Source organism: Cryptomeria japonica, chromosome 4 (genome assembly GCF_030272615.1).
Source record: "Cryptomeria japonica chromosome 4, Sugi_1.0, whole genome shotgun sequence".
NCBI classification, from domain to species: Eukaryota; Viridiplantae; Streptophyta; class Pinopsida; order Cupressales; family Cupressaceae; genus Cryptomeria; species Cryptomeria japonica.
The window spans coordinates 656240403-656262714 of NC_081408.1; the positions used below are offsets into that span (position 1 = coordinate 656240403).

At 38.8% G+C, this 22312-nt stretch overlaps 1 protein-coding gene across 1 annotated transcript in view; it reads left to right on the forward strand.

Annotated features, from left to right (window-relative positions):
* Nucleotides 1-22312, forward strand: part of LOC131053574 (3-hydroxyisobutyryl-CoA hydrolase 1) — a 236623-nt gene that overhangs the window by 175616 nt on the left and 38695 nt on the right. The window contains exons 10-11 of the mRNA XM_057988201.2: nt 1026-1147; nt 15596-15656. Of these exons, the coding sequence (XP_057844184.2) occupies nt 1026-1147; nt 15596-15656 (183 nt within the window). The remainder of the gene's footprint in view (nt 1-1025; nt 1148-15595; nt 15657-22312) is intronic.

Consider the following 22312-nt stretch of genomic DNA (forward strand, 5'->3'; position numbering starts at 1 on the left):
TTAAAAAATCAAGCACTCCCTGATGGATCGAGCTTCAAACATCTCCTCTAGTTGATCAAAGATAATCTCAGGTGGCCTTTCTTCTTCAAGCATAGTCTCAGGAGGTCGGAGCTGATGATGGATCACATCACTCACAGTAACTTGCTTATCTTGAAAAAAATTTGGCAGTGATTCCATTTGTGTTTCCTCTACAAGATCCTTCAACACTTCCTCAAATAGCATAATGGTGATGAAATCTTCAAGCGCCCCTTTGAATTGTTGTTCATATCTTGAAAACTCCTGCAATTCAATCTCAAGGATCCTCTTTTGTAGCATAAACGAGAATTCTTCAAAGAATGAGTCGTCCTCTTCTTTAATTGCTTGTTCAACTCCTGGATCTTCCTTTATTACTGCCGGAGTATTCTCAACTGACTCTTCAACTTTTGTTTCATGGTGTTCATTTTCAAGTGCAAGGCATGGCGAGCTATCCATTGTAATACATTGTTCATCAGGTGCATTGGTATCGTCAACGTACAATTGATCCTTCTCACATTCAGATGCTGGAGCAATGTCTTGTTCATAGGTTCTCCTGAATTCAATTGCAAGATGTGCACCCCAAGATCTGTTCATGCTTTTTATAGTTCACTTCTTTTTAGTTAAAGGACAACCATATGTTTTTTGACTTCTGTGTTTTCAATCTCATCCCTATTTCTATGTTACAACCCTAGTTTACCTCATAAAGAGAACAAATAGCATCTCCCAAGACAATAAGTAGGATTTTATGCTTAATAGCTTCTGAAGGAGAAGGAAATTTTCTTTGTAGTCCCATTACTAGACTGAAACGATATCTTATCTACTTGTGGAGAATGGGAAATTGAAAGGCACACTGATCTTTATTAATATCACAAGTAAAGAATGTGCCTTAGTTCTTCTGTTGTTTTCTTTGCTTGTAATTAATACTCAATATATTTGATATATTGGCTTGTTTTAGTGTTTAATAGATTTTGTTATTAACTCTCAGTTACTTAACTGGCATCTATGAACAGAGGTTGCAATTGTTGGAAGAAACTTTAGCTAAAGTGGAGAAAGCAGATCCAAATCTTGTTAGTTCTGTGATTGATGGATTTTCAGATAAAATATGTGTCAAAGATGGTAGTGCATTTCAAAGGTATCTCATTACTCCCCATTAATACATTCTTCAGAAAGTTTGTGGACCTTAGAACAAAGGTGCCATGTCTCATGAATTCCTTATTTTGCTTGAATTTTGATGTGTATTATGGGAAATACGTGCATTTGCTTGTAGCGTAAATGCTATGTCATAGTTAGTATAGTGCATATAAAAAATCGTTTTTATTATGTATGAGAGTAGGTAGGTGTCTGTTTGCTCTTTGTTTAGTACTTATTAGATATGAAATAAGAGCAAAAGGTTGATGATATTAACATGCTCGACCACCAACACCACTACCTACCCAATCTATTGATTGGGTATTGGTGCTACTGCTGATCAGTATTGTTATTGGCCACCCACCTACCAGTATTGGGATTCATGCCACTACCAATTGATTTTTGATGATATTAACATGCTCGACCACCAACACCACTACCTACCCAATCTATTGATTGGGTATTGGTGCTATTGCTGATCAGTATTGTTATTGGCCACCCACCTACCAGTATTGGGATTCATGCCACTACCAATTGATTTGTATTGGTTGAGTCAATGCCACTATAATGTGATGGTGGATCCAAATAGTGCATCACTGATCATCACCTTACTCTTTAGTTTGGATCAACAACTCTGAATGGGCAGTGGTTTAGATTATTTTAACGAATCCTATGTTTATTGGACAAACAAATTAGGAACTGCTTACATTTATCCACAGTTTTCCACAAACATCTTTGATACAAATGGCTCATTGGTATTCCAGTTCATGAAGTAACACCTTCTGCAACTCTCGTTTGTGTACAAACTTTGCCAATGTATGCTAATGGCCATGTCTTGAACCATTTGGTCAACCATGTCCCTGCTGGGGCCAATCTAATCAAACTCTAGCAAATTGGTGTCAACACAATCTCCCTAAGGAAATCTATAAAAAAGAGGCTCATGAATTGTACAACAGGGAGACCAACAATGATTGGCTTCATCAGGCTGAGAGGTCTCCCTAAGGTCAGCTTCACTGGTGAGAATCTCAGAACTAAGTTGAATGGAGATATAGGAGCATCCTTGCTAGGTAGGAGATAGATAATAATACTTTCATAAGGTCTAGGTTCCTAGGTATGTTCCAAGCTTGTTTTCCTCCATTTGTATGTAGTTCAAATTTGTGTAAATGTCATGGAGGAGGCAAACAAGGCCTTGTAAATAAGTTAAAAAGTCAAGTTTGAGTAGTTATAAATTAAATAAGGCCATAAAGCCTTGCCATCATGAAAATGAGGTGGAAAGGGAATCATATAGGCGTGCTACAGTAATAGTTAATGGATTTTCCCTCTCTAGCATGCTGTTAAGCTTCTTTAGGGTTAGGTGAGTGACTTTAGGAAAGGATTTTGATGAGCTAAACATAGGAGAAGAACCTTTTCTTTATGAATCTGTGAGAATTATGTATGTACAGATGTTTTATGACAAGAATATTTCAATTGTGTGAAGTTTGAAGTAATTTTATTGAGATTTGTTCATGCTGCTACAAAACTATCATGTCGTTGATAAACAGGACAGCAAGCTTGATTTTAACAGCAGCAATCTATAGCAATCCCTTCACTGCTGTGAAGGTCTAGACATTTAAACAAGGACAAAATAAGGCAAACAAAATTTATTTGAGGTCTCGATACCCAATTTTGTGTTTTTTGGCCTCAAACTAGGGCAACGGCTTACTTTATGTTTCCACCGGCTAAACTTCTCCAAATTTTGGATTATTAATTATTATAGGTGTACAGTAAAGTGTGCAAAATTTCATATGTTTTCCACCTGTGCAGATGCCTTTTCCGTCAAACCCTTGCTCTGCATTGTCCTACAGGGCAGTATGACTGTACTTTTGCGATTTCTTGTGCTTGAATGTATGATTTCTGCTAGAAGAGTGTTTAGGCATGTTATATATGCCTATTTACACCTTCCTTATCAATCTTAGGGTGTGATCAATCCATTTATTCTCTGCTGTTATAAAACAGTCCTTAAAAAAGCCTATTTTATTTGTAAACGGAAAGTTTTGACCTATTCCGTACAAATCAACCCCATCTAAATTTTAGTTATGTTTAATAAGGGCCAATAAGTATCCAAATCAGGTCTCAGATCTCCATTATCAGGTGTATGAAAAAACATATGACAAAAAATGTCTCTGAGAAGGGCTACAAGCACCTAGGTCACCTCCTAAGCAAAATAGGGTCTAGGAATGTGCTAGGAGTTTTCTTATCATTTTAATAGGTTAGGTTATATGTGTGTATGGTGTCAGTGTAGTTAGTTAGGTTCTGTGAATATCTACATGTATAATATATATTATCACCATCAAATGTTGTGTACGGGTTCCCTAAGGAGGTTTGACATCATTTGTGGCATCAGAGCATGTTAGAAGATTGATATCTCAGTTCATTTTAGATCAGTGAAACAGTTGATCAATTGGGAATTAATATTTGTATGAGAAGAAAATTAATTTTCAGTCCTATACCATTGTTGGTATCCGAGAAGAAAACAACTCCTGTAGGGGTGAACGAAGACTTTCTCTGTCAAGAGATGGCATTCAGAGTCCATGGAAGAGGCTGAGGTCGAAGAAGACCAGATACAAATGCTGAAATTTTAGAGGAGATTAAGAATTTTAGGACAAGACTACAGGATGTTGAAATGTCTCAGAGGAAAGGCATAGATCAAGTAGTTGTCATTGAGGAAGAATCAGTAGCAGGAGAAGTAGATATGAATGTACTTGTCTCAGAAGAAGAGAGGGCAGAAGATAGAATGATCAAGGCTATTATGGGAATCAGTTAGAAACCTAAGATGGAGATTCCTATGTATGAGGGTAGACTGAAGCTTGAAGAAATTATTGATTGGATTGATGCATTAGACAAGTACTTTGAATATGAAGAAGTTGATAATGAAAAGAAGGTGAAATTTTCTGTTACAAGGTTGAACGTTCTCACATCCATTTTGGTGAGATGGAGTGCAAAAGGAGAGGATAAGAAAGGGAAAGTCCAAGATCAAAGATTGGGACATAATGGTTTCAAACTAAAGGGTAAGTTCATACCGAAAGACTATCAAACTAGTCTATTCAAAACACTTCAAAATCTAAGAGAAAGAGACATGTCGGTAAAAGACTACATAGAGGAGTTCTGTAGGCTAACTATAAGAGTAGGACATGTAGGTGACTTAGAAAAGGTAGCAAGATATATTAATGGTCTGAAGTTCACCATTCTAGATGAGATCAATACACTTTCTCCTAGATCAGTTGATGAAGCTTATCAATTGGCACTCAAGGTGGAAGAAAAGCTTTTTAGGAAGCAAACTTTCCATTATTAGTGCTTTCTTCAACGATTCTTGCACCTGATTCTTGATTTCTTCATTCTCCTTTGGAATTATCTTGTTAGCTGCCTTAATTGGAAGATTTTCTATTGGAGTCGAGTCTATTTGATGAATGATACTTCTCAATGAAGGTAAATCATTAGGTAGAACATACACTACTATGTCTACATACTCATTCAACATATCTTGTACTTCTCGAGGCAAATCAGTCAACTTTGAACTAGTGACTACACTTCTAGGCTTTACTATCAAATCGAAGTTTACCTCTTCCTTCATTTGGTGTAAGAATTCCTTACCACTCATCAGCAACACTTTTGAGTTTGGTTCAGTAGCAACGTGTTCTTCTTTTAGGGGTGTAAGAGTATGCTCTCATCCATCTTTATCAAAAGTATAAGTATTGTACTTCGCATGATGCATAGCCTTCTTGTCATATTGCCAAGGTCTCCCAAGCAAAATGTGACAAACATCCATGGGTGTAACATCACATACTACTTGATCTTTGTAAGTTCCTATATGGAAATCCACCTTGCATTGTTCATTGACCAAGAGCTGAGGCCCCTTTTGCAACCATGATACTTTGTAAGGACTAGGACGCACTACCTTTTTCAAGCCTAGTTTCTCCACCATCTGTATTGAAACAAGATTGTCCTTACTCCCACCGTCTATAATGACCTTGTAACATCGTAAATTGCATCCTGTGCAACTCCACGTCACATGGTGCCTTTGCCTTAAGTTGAAAGACAAATGACATCTAAGCTTCCACCTCATTTGCCTACGTTTCCTGTCTTGTCATCCTTTTTGCCAGAGTTCTCGATCATTTGGACTTTTTTATTTTGAGACACGTGACTACCGTAGAGATGTTCACGTGCCAAACATTCGACCTGTAAATATTTAGATCGAAGGTGGCCATTGAGACATTACACCTGCTAGTTCTGGCTGTGTAACGGTTCCTTTTGGATTGACCAACATCAGGATGTCTTTTGCTCCCCTTTATCTTATCGATTTTGCTCATTTTGCTCTCTCTCTTGATTGTTTTGGCTCTCTATCATTATTTGAAGCTCTCTAATTTTTTTCTTGAGGATTTATCACTGGTTTTATTGCATACTTACCATCATTGCAGCTTCACGTATTCGAAGGACTTGTTCTCATCTTCATCCTAGCAAGCTTCCGCTTTCTTGGTGTTGAAGGGGAATTTCTTCTCTCTATCTTGCATGTCATATCTGTTATTTATTTTTCTATGTTTGGCATATCATTTCATATCATCTCCTTGTTATCATTTCTTTTATTATTGTTTATCAATCTATCAACCTCGATTGTTCGTGGAGTTGGAAACACCTAAACGAGGGTTTGACTTTGGCAGACCTCTAAATCATTGCCCCAACAATTTCGTCTCCACTCTTCTATGTGCAGGTTCGTCGAATGTAAGCATTGTGCTAATTGGAGACTTCATTTGCTGGACCTCTTTGAGATTTCTTCTTTGCACCATGTGTTGTGTATTTAATTTTGTTCATCATCTCTTTTTGTGTTTTCGTAGCATCCAATGTATAGTCATAGGGTTTCTGGTTGCCTTGTATTTTTTGTATTGGTTTTTGTACGTCGTTCGTACAGGATGTTTGCATGCTATACTTTTGTCCTTGACCTACGCGTACGTCCTACACAGAGTGTACGTAGCTCATCAAATAATCTCTGTGATTGGTACTTTTGGGTTCTATAATTAAAATAATATTATTCTATTAGCATTAGTTGGTTTTGTACTTTTCTTTCATCCCTAGTAGGTAGATTTGGAGGTTAGAGGACTTTGAAGGTTTGCTCTAAGTGGAGAGGAGGTTAGTGAGTCTTTGAGGGGTTTGACCACGTTTTGAAGCGGTTTACTTTCCTACTTTACATTTTGGTGAACCCGACGTGAACTTGCCTCTTGTATGGTTTTTTGTTTAAAAAGAATCTCGTAATTTTTTTTTCACAACTTAAACAATTCTGTGCTTGTGTTAGGTTTCTCTCTTGTGTACTCTTGAGGTTGTCAGAACATTGTGAGGCTAGTCTATGAGCTTTATAGCGTAGACTACTTTTGGGGTTATAGTGAGGAGAACTTCTAAACCTACCATCCCACCAAATCGCTATAGTCCTACAAAACCTAGCCCAATGTTCTTTGCGACTGTAGATCCCGATGATCCTTTTGCTTCCTGGACTCTTCCTTTAGGCATTATTTAGGGAGGCTCTACTACATCTGTTTCTAATCCCAATTCCCGAAATAATACGTTGGTGAATACTGCTCTAGGGTCTCCTGTTCTTGTGGATCACGAGTCTTCTTTGACACTTTTGTTTGATGAGATTCAATCTCTTGAGAACTTAAGGGATTTCTTGGGATTTTTAAATCGGGGAAATGTCCTTCTTTAGGCTCTCTTTGTTGTTAACAATCTGAGGGAAATACATATTTCAGATCGTAGGGGCTTGGATGTATTAAGGGCATTATCTATGATTGTTAGATCCCATGTTCCTCTTGTTGATGCTAACCCCTAGGACAATCAGTTTGATACCACTATTCCTGAAGCGACAATTCACATGGTGGATACTGGACCTGCAGTTGACCCTTTGATTGGTGGTACTATCCTGAGTATCAATGTCTCTCAACCTCCCTTGGTGTACACTAGCATGGCTGCTAGCTCTTCTATTACAACTTCCACTATTCATGCTGCTTTTGCTAGCGTTGGCGTGGGTGTTGATACTAGCCCTAGTCTTGGCATTGGTTTTGGTGTTGGTGGTGGTTCTAGTGCACACGTCTCCACTGCTATGCATAACTCGCCTTTGGCTCCTTCACCTAATAATCCTATCCTAAATATCATCCTGCATAACATGTGATAGCTGCAACAACATCTCACCAACCTTGTGACTACTGCTAACCAATCTTCACTTCCACCATACTATTGCTGCAATTGGCTTGTGCTACACATTTTAAACATCTTCCCTAGTGAGCTAAGATGTTGAAGTTTAATTGGTATGATGGAGATGGAGGTCTGCACTTGCATATAGATTCCTTTCTTACTTTGTCTAGTGACTATCATAATCTAGATTATGTTTTAGTGAAACTATTCTCCGAATCTCTTAAGGGACCTCGTTAGAATGGTACAGTTCTTTACCAAATTATTCTATTCAAACATTTGATTAGTTAATGGATTTATTTCTCAAACGGTTCCAAGCAAACATTGGTAGCAAGGCCACTATTGCTGACCTAGTTTGCCATAAAGGAAGGCCGAATGAGAAAATCACTGACTTTATGTCGCGATACCAATCTACATTGACGAAAGTCCACTTTGCCTTACGAAAGGGTGATCTCCAAAGAATGTTTATTGGAAATTTGCAGCAGGCATTGAGGGAAAAACTTTCTCTAAATAATATGGGAACTTTACTAATCTCTATTCCACATTCACTAATTAGTAGCATATGTTGACTCAATTTGGAGATTATGCTTCGAACTCTCGTGTCGATACCTTTAGAGGTGCATCTTCGTTGGGTGGATCTAGAAAGAACAAAGTTGTGGCAAATGTAATCACTATTCCTCAAGCAATTGAGAAAAATGTGTAGGAACCTCAACGAAATCGTGTACTCACCAAGTTATCCAATTCCTATTTCAGCATATTGTAAAAGTCGTTGAAAGATAATCTAGTGAGTCTCCCCAAGATTAGAGCACATCCTAACAACAAACCATACCCTCACTAGTAAGATGGTTCAAAGTTCTGCCAGTACCATTTTGTGCTTGGCCATGACACTAAGAGCTATATGCGTCTATGACATATCGTCCACGACCATATAGATAATAGTGCCATTCGGTTTGGTGATAGAAAGAAAAAATCTAATAAATTTGTTGATAAGTAAAACTGTGAGCTTCAAATTTACATTGATCCGTTTTCACCACATTTGTTCAATTTCATCTTTGCATCGTCTAATCTTGCATCAAGTGATGGCCCTTATGTGAATATGGTCACTATCACTCTGATCTCACCCTTGAGCCAAAGGACGAAATGTTCAAATATATCTTTTACACCTCTGGATGCTTTGTATTATGGGGAGCCTGCTCCTCTCTACATCCCTGTGAAGATCAATGGTAACATTGTTAAGGATGTTTTGATTGACCCTTTGTGCAGAGTCGATGTTATTTCGGAAGAAGCTTTGTTCATTAATGGCCTTCATCAAGCGAGATATAACGAGTGTCATGCTACTATTTGGACACATGATGGGCTATTTGTTCCACCTTGGGGTGCACCACCTTGATGGTCCTTGTGGGATCCAAGGCAGTATTTAGCCCATTTGTTGTTATCCGTAAGTTGAATCTATTCTGTGTAAAACCAGGTATTACCTAGCTATTTGCCATGGATGTGGTCCCCTTAGTGGTATACAAATGTTTAAAGTTTCCTCACGAGGGTACAATGCACGTTTAGGATATTGAATACCAGCCATTGGTGGCCCATGAGGGTTTTTCGCTTCATCATTTTAGGCCTGCTTCGGTTGGGCCTATGCTTACCGGTAGTGATCTACTGTATAAGTCATATTATAAGTATAATATGGGGGAGTTAGCGCCTAAATTGGTCCAGCATGCTCTATCCTTAGCTCTTGCATTTGTTTTAGCTCCTCCATCAGTGTTTTCTCTTGTATTGCAACGTGTTGTGTCCTCTACTCCCTCTTCATCAAGGGTTAAGGACAAACTCTTTCCTCAAGGCAGACTTCCTTGTCTACTGAGGACTATGCAGCCTCTTGTGGTGTCTTTTGTTCCTACAACTATGCCTAGCACAGACAAGGGAAGGCACCCACGCTGTTGAAATCTAAGGTTCGCCCTTTGTTTGAGTTGCCAATCCTAGCTGATATTTCTCATCCTGCTTGGTATGATAATGGTAGGTGTTTGTCTCGTGCAATGGCACCTCATGCCTCATAGGTTGGGCCTTCTTGTCTGTGGACAACAACATCAATGGCCTCTCGTATGGAGTAGGATGCTACTAGGCCTTCTTAGGCTTTTCTTCCTAGTCTCCATCTATGCTAGAACCAATTTGCATTTGAAAGTAAGCATCATCAGTGGTTGATGGCTTGTGAATGTGAGGCTGCTTTGAGGGTTGAGGTTGAGTTGTTGGTGTCCGCTCCTACTCCCACTATGTTTGTGCCTGCTTTTGCTCCCTTTGCTCCTGCTACTAGCTCTACATCTACATCCACTTCTACCCCATTCTCTATGTTGCTTCCTGCTGCCCCGAGGATTGTAGATGAGCCTCATCCTAAACAGGTACAATTCTTTATCACTTCGCCCTTGGAGTCGCCGCTTATTACCTTACTTCTAGTTATCTCTCTATTTTCCCATTCGATTGACATGTTGCATACATAGGTGGTATCCAATGCAGCATTGTCTATTCCTTACGCTTTACCTCCACATCTTTCTTGCAACTTTCGTGGGGTCCTTAAATTGCCATGGTTGATGTAAGGCCTTCGCTTCCACAACAACCAAAGCACATGTTTGACTAGGGCCCTATTCAAGTTACTTCATAGGTACTTGGATATAGTGGGTGATATCTATTTTTATTTGTTTGTGCTCTAATGGAGGAACCAAGTTACTCTATAGGTGCTTGGAAATAGGGGATTATTTGCAGTGTTCCACGGGCATTGGGGACGGGGGGGGGGGACGGCAGCGGGGGGGTGGTGGGGTGGTGGTGCTGATATAGTTATACATATACATATAGTACTTGAAAAACTAGTTTTGAAAAGATGTATGACAGTATTACAGTATAAGAATTACATTTCAAATGACTATAGGAAATTTGAAATACTAAATCTAAATACCAAGATTTCTTCAATGCTAATTGTGTTGTTATATGGAGCCTAATCAGACTTGGGTGGCGGTGATGGGACGGTAGGGGAAGTCGCGTCCCATCCCCTCGTCCCCGAGACGTTTCTTACAGGGAGACGTGGCCAAAAAGGGGAGGGGACGCGTCCCCATGGAACACTGATTATTTGTTGTGCCCTTTTATTTGTATCACCTTTTCCTTTATTTGACGTATCTTAACTTTCAACATTTGGATGCAAGCATCGGGGGCATTTAGGCCTTCTTCCATGTTGACTCGAATTTTTATTTTATCTTCGTCTTCATGTGCCTTTGTTTTTGGATCTAAAGAAAGGCACATGAAGACATAGATAAAATAAAAATTCAGGTCAATATGGAAAAGGCCTAAATGCCCAAACACTTTGCATTGTCCTCGAATGTTGAAAGTCAAGATACGATAAATAGAAGAAAGGCCACGATTGATAATCCCCTATTTCCAAGCACCTACAGAGTAACTTGGGTCCTCCAGGAGAGCACAAACATATAAAAACAAATATGACCCCCTATATCCAAGTACCGACGATGGAGTAACTTGGGTCTTCCAAGAGGGCACAAACATACAAAGAAAAGCACAAAGGAACATAGATAGGCACACGCTAATCTAAAAGATAAGGAGAGTATTGTCCTAGAAATCATCCCTATTAGATCATCGTCCTCCCAAAGTTGATCATACAAGGAGCGGGAACAAGCTCAAAGAGGGACAATCGCTAGGCTGATACTAGGCACCTCACCAACAACAAGAGCTCGAGAGGCAAGAGTTAGCGACTGTGTAAAGATCGTAGACAATATTGGAATAACCTCTAAAGAGTCAAATAGGACCCAATCCGAGGAAGACGCGGGTGACTCGGCTTGAGGCAACAAAACAGGAGCCACACTAGTGGCTCTTGAAAGAGGAGTGGTGACAAACTTAGGAGAAGGTGGAGCTTGCTCCACTACAAGCACATAAGCAAACACATAAGTCGTCGAAATCAATTTCCAATGACGAAACTTCGGAACAAGGCTCTGGTCAAACTTACCCTTAATTTGTTGCAAAGGCAAACGCCTTCCATCAACTGTACCGAGTTTGAGGACCCCTAGCAAAGTTGCGATGAAGATGCAAAGGCGAAGCGAGAGGACTAGACAATTTTGCACTAGACGCCACCTGTGTACGCAACATTTTGATCAGTGGGAAAATAGAGGGATATCTTGAAGTGAGGTGATAAGCAGATGCTCCAAGGACGAAGTGATGAAGACCTTGGGGCAGTGGTAAGCAACACAGAGGATGGAGAGAAAGTGGATCCAGATGCAGAGCTATCAGTAGGTGCAATGGGAGTGAAATCAGGCATAGACATAGCGGGAGCAAGAGTGGACACCAATGACTCACATTTCAAAGCCATCAACTGCTGATGACGGTTACGCTCATGAGCAAGTTGGTCACATTCTTGCTCCATAGTAGAGGCCATTGATGTTGTTGTTGACAAAGAAGAAGGCCCAATTGATGAGGTAGGAGGTGCCACTATAGTAGGCACCACAGGCTCAACTTCAAACACCCTTCCTCATTTTAATCTAGAGTAGTCGAAGGAACATGGGGCAACCTTCGAGGCTGAGATAGAGGAGCTAGACGTGAAGGACAAGCATAAGGCACAAGCCTACCTTAACCATGACTAACCAAGACGAGGGATATCAGCTAGGTTGGCAACTCAAATGGAGGGTGGGCCTTAGATTTTCACATTGCAAATGCCTTTCCCTTGCTTGTGCTAGGCACAACCATAGGAACAAAAGGTACCACAAGATGCTGCATAGTCCTCAGTGGATGGGGAGGTCTACCTTGAGGAATGGTTTGTCCTTAACCCTTGATAAAGAAGGAGAAGAGCACACAACACGGTGCAATACAAGAGCAAACAATGATGGAGCTGAAATAGATGTAGGAGCTAAAGATACAGTAGGCTAGATCTGATTTAGATGCTAACTCCCCAAATTTGACCTCTTTTCCCCAATAAATTGCACATGTAGGCTCAAATGAGATATGGATTCTCTGAAATAACCACTAATCTGCCTTAATCCAATCCCAACAATGAATTCTCTGGCAAAAGTTGATTCCAAAACCCTCTTGTTTATTTATTTGATCTCCCAGGCTAGCTAGAATGGTACAGCCTAGGTGGGAAAGTACGCCTGGCCCCAAATGTGCACAAATTTCATTGAAATGATCATATTCCTGCCCAGATCTGAATTTCAGAATGATAACCTGTTGTAGCTGTCATTAAAACTCTGATTTTAGCCCTCCTTGACCAAATATAACCATTCCAGGCAAATCAGTATGTTGAAAAGTGAGGGTTTTCATCCTACCACCAAGAAATGGAGGTTTTCGTCCCCAATTCCACTCCATAACTCTACCAAACTCATTGCAGACCTGTAGAAGATAATATTCTCTCAAAAATTAAACAACTCAATGCCAAAATGATTATCAAATTCACTTTTTATTTCAGCTCTAACCCTAATTTCGAATTAGGGTTTCATCTCCCTTTTTATTAATAAAATAACTTTATTTTATTTATGTCTCCTTATGAAAATCGAACCACAAGGGGCCTCCATCATTATTTTAATTTGGCCCCTTCATTATTATAGTAATGTTTGCTAAAGGTAAGAGGGCCAATGAATTATTATAACTTATTTCCCCATAAAGTGAATATAATATCACTTTATTATTATTTTATTAAGTCCAAACTTAAGAAATATTAAAATATTTCCTTATTTATTAATAAAATGAGATCCGGGACTCAGATTGGAATTCCGTTTGAGGTGCTATGGTCACCTATGCCACCTGAGTCCTACAGGCTAACTGACAGTGATCCCCTAAAAAGTAGGAATCCTCCTAGAAAGTAGGAAACTGTCTCCAAACCTTTGGAAATGCTCAAAAGCGATCCTGCTATGCTTTGTGGCCCTCCGGGTGGTCAACCTGTCAACTAGTAGTCTTTCCTGAAAAATAGGACCCCTCCCTAAAATATAGTAGATGGTCTCAAACGATCTAGAATGGTTCCTAGACACCCCGAAACCAACTCTCAGTCATTCCCTAAAAATAGGGATCCCTCCTAAAAACTAGGAACTGTCATTTGAATGTCTGAATTGGCTCACAAAGCCCCTTGCAAGGCTCCATGACTCCTGAATGGGTTCCCTCTTCACTCCACTGGCCTATGGAAACCAGATGATAGGCCAATCCCTACTCAACTGCTTGTCACCTAGGAAGGGGACTTTACAAGATTTTCCAGTCAATGATGAATTTTGAGTAACAATTTCAATCACTTCATTGATGCCAATCTTAGTGTCAGGAAACAGAGATTCCATCCCCTTGATGGCACACTCTGAAATGTAAGATGTACTTGAGATCATCCATGTTAATAGAGTTGAAGGTCAACAGAGAAATTAAAAAAAGAATGCTTGGACTAAACCTGAATTCATGGCAAGTTGAGGCCGATTTAGGTTGTTCAACAAAGAAGTATCAGAATTTTTTTTTATTATAAAGCTTAATTTGATACATAGCAATGCAGAATTAGATGCATTTAGTATTGGAGTAGTTGCTTTGGAAATTGCCTGTAGAAGGTAGACATTCGAATTTAGCATGGGACTACCTACCATGAAAGGTTGACACATTGACTTGTGACTTGTGACTTCCAGCGTGTTTCCAAAACCAAGATTTCTTCTTCTTTGTATTTTCCATTTCCCTTAATTCTAGTATAGTTGTTATCATTAGTTTGGTTCTTTAGGTTGTAGAGGTCGTGCGCTTGATTCTAACTTTGTTATTTGTGGTAAGTGATTTGATCAACCATAGTTGTTAAGGCTTTGAAATGTTAAATATAGTTATTCTCTTCATTTTTGTTATTTTTCTCATGGCTGCTTATGGTACTTAGATGTTACTTTACTGCATGAATGATCTTGCATAGTCTCTGCAAAGAAGTTTTATGAAGTTTAATTTATGGTTTATTTATTGTTTTTATAATTTTTTTAATTGTTGGATTTGCAGGGTTCACGAACTTGTTGCATGCTTTATACTAGGAATTTTTTTAATTTTATTTTATTCCAAGCTCGCATTTATGAAATTGTTTCTAGGTTTAGGGTTTGAAACAATGGAGATTACTTGAGGTAAAGGTAAAGGTTAATATTTAGTTCAATGTTGTTTTGGTCATTCAAGTAATATTTTATTCAAATTTTAAATTAAATTATTTTGTTATAGTAGATGATGTGTGATTGGAGTCTTATTGTCTAAATATGATAATACTCTTTTACAAATCTAAATCATATTCACCATTATATTATATTCCTAATTTTTTTTTCATATCTGTTCTGACGTTTTCACACATCGCCCCATTGCAAATGGGGACCCCCAATTTTTTTTGCTTTCTAGGTTAGTTTTAGTGTCTTTAGCTATTGACCTTCCTCTTGTAGGAGGTATGGTGTCTTAGGTTGATTATTGTCATGGCATCTAAAACTTCTGGCATAAATGGCCTTGAATCTAATGATTACATACAACATAGTTATACTGATACACTGTATTTTAATATTGCCCTACAAAATTTGGTAAATAAAACAATTGTATCTTCTACATACAAATTATCTTGTACTCTCTAACATATTAGCTTACACATATTTTCCTATGGGCATAACCCTTGCACCTCTTTTGAGTGCAAGTGATAGTAACTAACATAGCTTTTGGCACAAATGCTTGATATAAACAGGTATATGTAAACAAAGGATTGATGAATGGCACACAACTATTCAAGGCTTTAGCATTTATGGTAATAAGCATTGACTTATTACCCCACTTTCAAATGAGACTAACACTAAAACATATAGTTTCTGCATATGTATAAAAATATGAGCACCTTCAGTATCCTCAACAGTATAGGCCACCATAGATTGGAACTCATGGTTGAAGGTTAATTGAATGAATCTGGCTTACATTCCTATGAACCTTTGTGTTATTCATGTTGGCAAAATTTCAACTCTTTTTCTAGAATATTATAACAATCTTTACTTTTATAGCTGCAAATTTGCAATATGTAGAGATAAATCAGTTATTGTAAGAATGGGAATGCATACCTAGGTGTGGTTAATTGGTACGGTCTAGAATCATAGACATACCCTTGAGAGAAAAGTTTTCCATCTATTAGTCTGAATTAACATTTGTGTCATGTGCCTTGGGTATGTAAGGGTAAAAAATAGTGTCTTGTTTTTGTTGTTGTAATAAAACATTCTTTGCCTGATGTTGTGATGCATTATGATCTTTACAGGTTGGATATAATTGACAAGTGCTTCGCGAAAGAAACCGTTGAAGATATTCTGTCTACTCTTGTAAGTTGCGTCTTAATGTAACTTCCTAAGATGAGAGCTAGCCATACTGTTTTACTGCATATGACTTTCATGGATTTTTTTAACATTGTTCAGTTTTAGACAAAATCCGAATTCATATGATGGAATTTGATGTTATTATTCATGATGTGCCTTGGGTATCCAATGTTGAATGGTTTATTTATGCTTGCTATCTTATATATGTTTTAAGCTATTGTGCTTTAAATTGTTTTTAACTTTTTATAGCCATGTAGGTTTTGTAGGGAATCTTCTAGCATTAAATCCTAATTGAATATATCATTTCTTTCTATCATTGTTGGTGTAATTATTTATTCATGCTGGATATTATTACACCTTACTTAAGTTTATTTAGGATAATGCATTTCATAGTAGTTTGGGTATGAGACACTTGGGTGTTTGTGCCACATTGGGATAGTGTGTAGGAGAATTTCCACCTTTTATGGTGTGATCTTGTTACTACTCTATCATATCCACTTATTGTGGAGTGATAATTCCACCTTCGGTGGGTGATCCACCTCATGTGGAATATTATATTGTTTCTCCTACCTACCACACCTATTTCCTACCTACCCTTGTTTCTTATTGAGTCACATGTCATGTTTGTGTGTTCACTTATCCATATAGCCTTGCTTGTATAAGTAGGCTCATCTACATTGTATGTAACAATTATTGAACAACTATTGATCATTTATCTATTGATGAGAATACAGTTTATTCTTGTCCTATATTTTGTCTCCTTTTTGTACTTTTCATTGAGCTCTTGATCTTGGCAAAATCTCACATGGTATTAGAGCCATTAGAGCGTCATTGATTCGTCTTTGAGAGGCATTATTGCGGCATCAAGAGGCAGATTTGAGGAGCAACATCTTCTAGAGGCGTCCTAGACTAGATCCGACCTCACCATCGCGTCTGGGTGGCCGTTTCCAAGAATTTGGACTATAAAGTCGATTTCAAGGCCTTGGAGAAAAAATTTAGCCAATTTGGCTAGCGGTATGGATTTTTTTCAAAAAAAAAAAATTTTAAAATTATTTTTTTTGCGAATTTTATTTATTTCAAAAAAAAAAAAAATCATTTCACAGTTTTTTAGATTCGAAAAGTTTTATTAAAAATAAAAAAAATTGTATTATTTTCGGGGGGTCCCGTGACCACCCCTCCATACTCGTCATAGACTATTGTACTTGTTTTTGGCAGGGACCGTACAATATTTGGGCCCCACTGCTATCGCCAGACCTACCAACTGGCAGCCACACTTGCCAGCACTCGCAGACTTTCTCTCGTCGGGACACGTGCTTTCCCTTCCTCCATTGTTGGCATTCTCTTTCCCGAGGGCCGTTCAACGCTAGGTTCCCTCCAGGCTACTCCCGCCACCCATACGTCGGCACTCGTGTACCTGCCGGCCACACCGCTTCTGCCGACAACTTGCACTCACGTCGGCCCCTGTCACCGTTGCCACTTGACCTTCGGTGCCGCTCACCTCCTCGATGGCGCACGACCTCCGACACCCGACCTCATCCCGTCGGTCTCCTGTCGTTGCCTCCCGCCGGTTAGGCCCCTGTCTGCCAGCGACCCCTGCAATGCCATCTCCGCTCGTGCCCCAGCTAGCTCAGTGCCATGTGGCCTCTCTGCCCAAGCCCGTGAGTGCCACCTGCCTCGAACTCAGCAGGCACAGTCATCGTGCCACCTCACTAGAAGTACATGACACATCAACAGGTCCATACGGCCAGTCATCCGACACGTCATCTTTTTCGGCCAGTCACATCACCACGTTAGCAAGTCCGTACTGTACGAATGATACGCAGGCAGGGGTGAAGTTTTCTGCGACGGCCATACGGTCGTCAAATTTAATCGCGCAGTTTGCTGACGTCATCAATTTTAAAAAAATTATCAGCTCCCTCCCGTTGAGCTTTACAGTTTTGCAGTTCAACTTTGGAAGGCCATATCTTGCTCTTTTTTGCTCCTTTTTTGGTGCATTTTTTTTGAAATGGGCTAATTTTTCGTTTACTTTCTCGCAGTGGAATTATTTTCTGATTTTGCTGGACAGATTTTTCAGAATTCTCAGTTTTTGGTGACTGTACTTGTCCAATCCCCGTTTCTGCAACTTCTGGGACTCTGTTTGGGCTCATATGAACTCATTTTCAAGTGTTTCTTTTTTTAAAGTGCATAATTTTTCGTCTACTTTCATAATCTGCTATTAGTTTGCAGTGATTTTGAGTAGAAATTGTACTTTCAGCATATGGTCCTTTTTTGGCCAATTTGGCACTTGTATTGCATAGATCTATCTTTTTGGTCTTTTGCATTGTAGTTCTCAGCCTATTGGGGCAATTGTAAAACAAAATCAAAAGTCCACCTTGCCATTGTTTGCAAGTGGCCTATTGTACACACACTACATATAAAGTGCCAAAATCATCATTTTGGGGGAGGGTACTTTGATTGATTGAATTTGGGGGGGTGTCTCTTGTTCTTTTGTGCTCGTGTTCCTTCCTTTTTGCTGCTATGGGTTCTCCTAAGTTTCCTCTCTTAACTCCTCATAATAATGCTACTTGGAAAATTGATGAATGGAGTAAACTTATGGAAAAAAGACTAACTCATTACATTGATGGAACTATTGTTGCTCCCGATGATCTTGAGGCTGTTCCTGTTGCTCACTTGGATTGGCTCACTAAAAATATCATGGCAATTGGTACCTTAAGAAAATATGTATCAAAGGATCTCATTTTTCATATTGAGAAATGTACTCTAATCAAAGATGCTTGGCAAAAGTTTCAAGACTTGTATGGTCAAGTTGATGAGATTAGGGGATATCGGATTGATAGTGATCTCACCATTTTAGATCCCAAGAACTTTGATACTATACAAGATTATGTCACTAAGGCAAAAGAGTTGAGGGCACAACTTAAGGATTGTGGCATTGATAAGAAGGATACTCAATTGATCTTCAATTTGATGGGCAAACTTCGACAAGAATATGCAACATTTGTTTCTAGTTTCCAAACCCATAGGATGACAATGGGTTCAAGCTACACAATGCCTACATTTGATGCTTTCGCCGAAATGTTGATGATGGTACAAACTAAGTTGATAAGCATGGGCATTCTTAAGACTTCTAAGTCTTCAACATTAGTGGCAAATCAAGGGAACAAAGGAAATCAAGGAAAGGACAACTCAAACAAGAAGAAATGGCAATCAAAGCCTAAGGACAAAGCATCACCTTCTCCACAACAAGGAGATTCATTCTCTTCCAAGAAGGACAATTCACCAAAGAGGGAGAGACCTACTTGTGCCTATTGTAAAAGGTTGGTCATGAGGAGCGTCGTTGCCATTCTAAGAAGATTGATGAGCCCACACACATCCTCAAAAAGCACAATATTGATTTGCCTAATGCCTACAAGAAGGAGGATTCATCACCTTCTACTTCCTCACAATCAAAAGGGAAAGGACAATCATTCATGGCTTCTAAAAGTGGGAAGACTCACTCTTTTGCAACAAGAAAAAGAAAAGATCTTTGTGCTACTACAAGTCATGATTCAAGGAGATGGCTTCTAGATTCAGGGGCTTCTCATCATATGGCATCTTTGCAGTCTATGTTTTCTACATTTGAGCCTTGCACCATGCCGTAGATTTTGATGGGCGATCATACATATATGGATGTGATTGGGAAAGGATCTATTGCCATTGCAGATAACTTCTTCAATGATGTGGTACAATGATGTGTTGTGTGTACCCCATTTGACAAACAATCTCCTTTCCATCTATCAAATCACACATGGGGCAACTAAGAGAATTGTGGAGTTCACACTTGAGTCGGTTTTCATTAGAGACTTGGAGACTAGAGCTATCATTGCGACTGGGGTGTTTGATCATTCATCTCGGTTATACTCCTTTTCAGATTTTGTTGATGAGGATGATTTCACATATGATGATTCTACATATGATGATCACACTTCTTGCGATGATTCAGATTTTGAGAACTTTGGGTACTTGAACTTGGGGATTCTCACATGTGACCTCGTTCTTGAGTCTTGTGTTTCATCTCCTCCTATTGATATCACATCACATATTGCACCTGATGATGCGGATAGTGCGACAGTTTTGCCTTCTTGTGATTCAGTGCAGCAGGATATATCTTGTCTTCCAGCTTCAGTTTCATGGGATGATTACTTGATAGACATTGCAGGTTTGTTTGTGGAATCCTACATTGCAGATTTGGGAGACATCATTGGTGATATTCATCTCCTCTTTGATGAAGATGATCCTTCTTCGATTGTTGCGAGGGAAAACTCTGACCCTCTTGTTCATTCTCTACATGATCATTCTTTCGAGGTTGACATGATTGTAAATTCTTATGTATAGCAGTTGGAGGTCTTTTTATCCTTTCAGGAGACATGTGAGTCTTTGGGACTTGTTCTACTTTCATCTCCACTAGATCTTGGAGTGCCTTTTACAACAGTGTGGAGCAGTTCACCACCTTTGGAGGGGTTATTTTTCAGCATCGACATGGGGACACTTGAGTAGTTTTCAGAGATTCCATTCATCATGAGTTTTTTTCATACATCTTCCCTTCATGATAGGGGAGCCTTCATGGATACACCTTTGGTTTTGTTTCTTCCTAAGGGGAGGAATGTTGTCTGACGTTCATGGAGCAGTTTCTTCATTCATTCTCGAGCTTCTATTATTGGTGCAAATTCTACATTGAGGTGGGGCTACCTAGCTTCTCTTCTTCTCTCATATGGGGGGGACTTTTTCCTCACATGGGGTTTTGTTCCTCTCACACTTCTATGAGAGTTCTCTTGTATAGTTTCCATCTCTCTTTTGGGGGAGGGTTTTTTCCCATTGGGTTTTTCAATCATTCCCCACTTTATGAAAGATTTCATTGCATTGGTTTGCATGCATTTGCATTTGTACATGGGTACCTAACATGGCCTCGTAGCCGAGACCCATCTTGCATTGCTTAGTTGCATTGTAGACTTAAGTGCATTCCCCTAAGTTGCACTTAAGGGGGGGGTGTTGGTGTAATTATTTATTCATGTTGGATATTATTACACCTTACTTAAGTTTACTCAGTATAATGCATTTCATAGTAGTTTGGGTATGAGACACTTGGGTGTTTGTGCCACATTGGGATAGTGTGTAGGAGAATTTCCACCTTTTATGGTGTGATCTTGTTACTATTCTATCATATCCACTTATTGTGGAGTGATAATTCCACCTTCGGTAGGTGATCCACCTCATGTGGAATATTATATTGTTTCTCCTACCTACTACACCTATTTCCTACCTACCCTTGTTTCTTATTGAGCCACATGTCATGTTTGTGTGTTCACTTATCCATATAGCCTTGCCTATATAAGCAGGTGTTGGCAATATTAGAAGGATATTGAGAAGGTTGTTGATGATTATGGACATAACTAATTAAAGATGTTTTACTGTCTTGATATTATTATTTTGTCATTGATGTCAAGAAATTGATTTTTTAATTTAGTATGATGTTGCCATATCTTAAGAAATATGATATGAAGATTATAAAGAAGTCGGTAAAGACACAGGAAAGAATATGATGAATAAAGGGATAAGTTATTCAATGGGCAACTCTACCAAGTTAGACAATGATGAAATATTGATGTTTTATATTGTTCTAACATCATACATATGTTGTAAAATGTAAAGGTCAATACTATACTATGTTATCAAGCAAGGAACCTAGTCGGTAAACCCTAAGGTTATCGCAGTCGGTTAATGAAGACAGAATGTCTATCGAGTAAAGTTTAGTATTCATCGAGTTGTAACTGAGCTATAATAGAATGCATTAAATGTTTACATGCGATATTTAATGAAAGATGTTGATGAACTGGAGCGGATCAATGATTGGCAAGCCGTAGAAAAAGTTTATTAACGAATCTAAAGCAATGGAAAGTTGGCAAGAAGATCTACAGCTCAGATTGAACCGCATTACCCGAACACAAGTTCCAAGATGAATGTGCAAGTTCCGAGGTGGGGTAAAACGTTTTCAGATTGAAAGATACAATGAACCTGGACAAGATTGAAGATCTGATGGCTATGATTGATCATGGGAAATGTGATCAAGGAGATTAAGCGGTTAGAAGATTGTTTATAAATAAGGAATTGTTGATAAACAATGTATGCGGGCAAGTGTATGCACAAGGGATGCTACTTAGTGATTACCGAGCACAGAAGCTTGAAGACCTGTTAGAATAACAGAGTATTGATGCCCAGCAGATAGACAAGATTAGTTCTATGTCTAGATTGTATTGAACAAATAAGAATCTGCTTTAGCATTTTAGATGTGAAGTTGCACATAGATTGTATTACTGTTATTTTGTGAAAGTGACAGGAAATCTTGTAATGTCCCTACTAGTTAGGGATCACTGTCCTGCAAAATAGATTGTTAGAAATACAACAAATATACATATATAACTAATTTAACTTGCAATTTAACCTTAAAATACTTAATTAACACTAATCACAATTCTTATCTAATACTTAATCAACATAATCATAATTTTAATCTAATAAAAAAGGATACGAATGCCATACAAAGTATGTCCTTAGCCGGCTGTGAAGCTCGCCTTCTTGGTTCCAAGCCCTCCAGGAAGTCGAAGGTGAATTCGACTCCTGTCTTG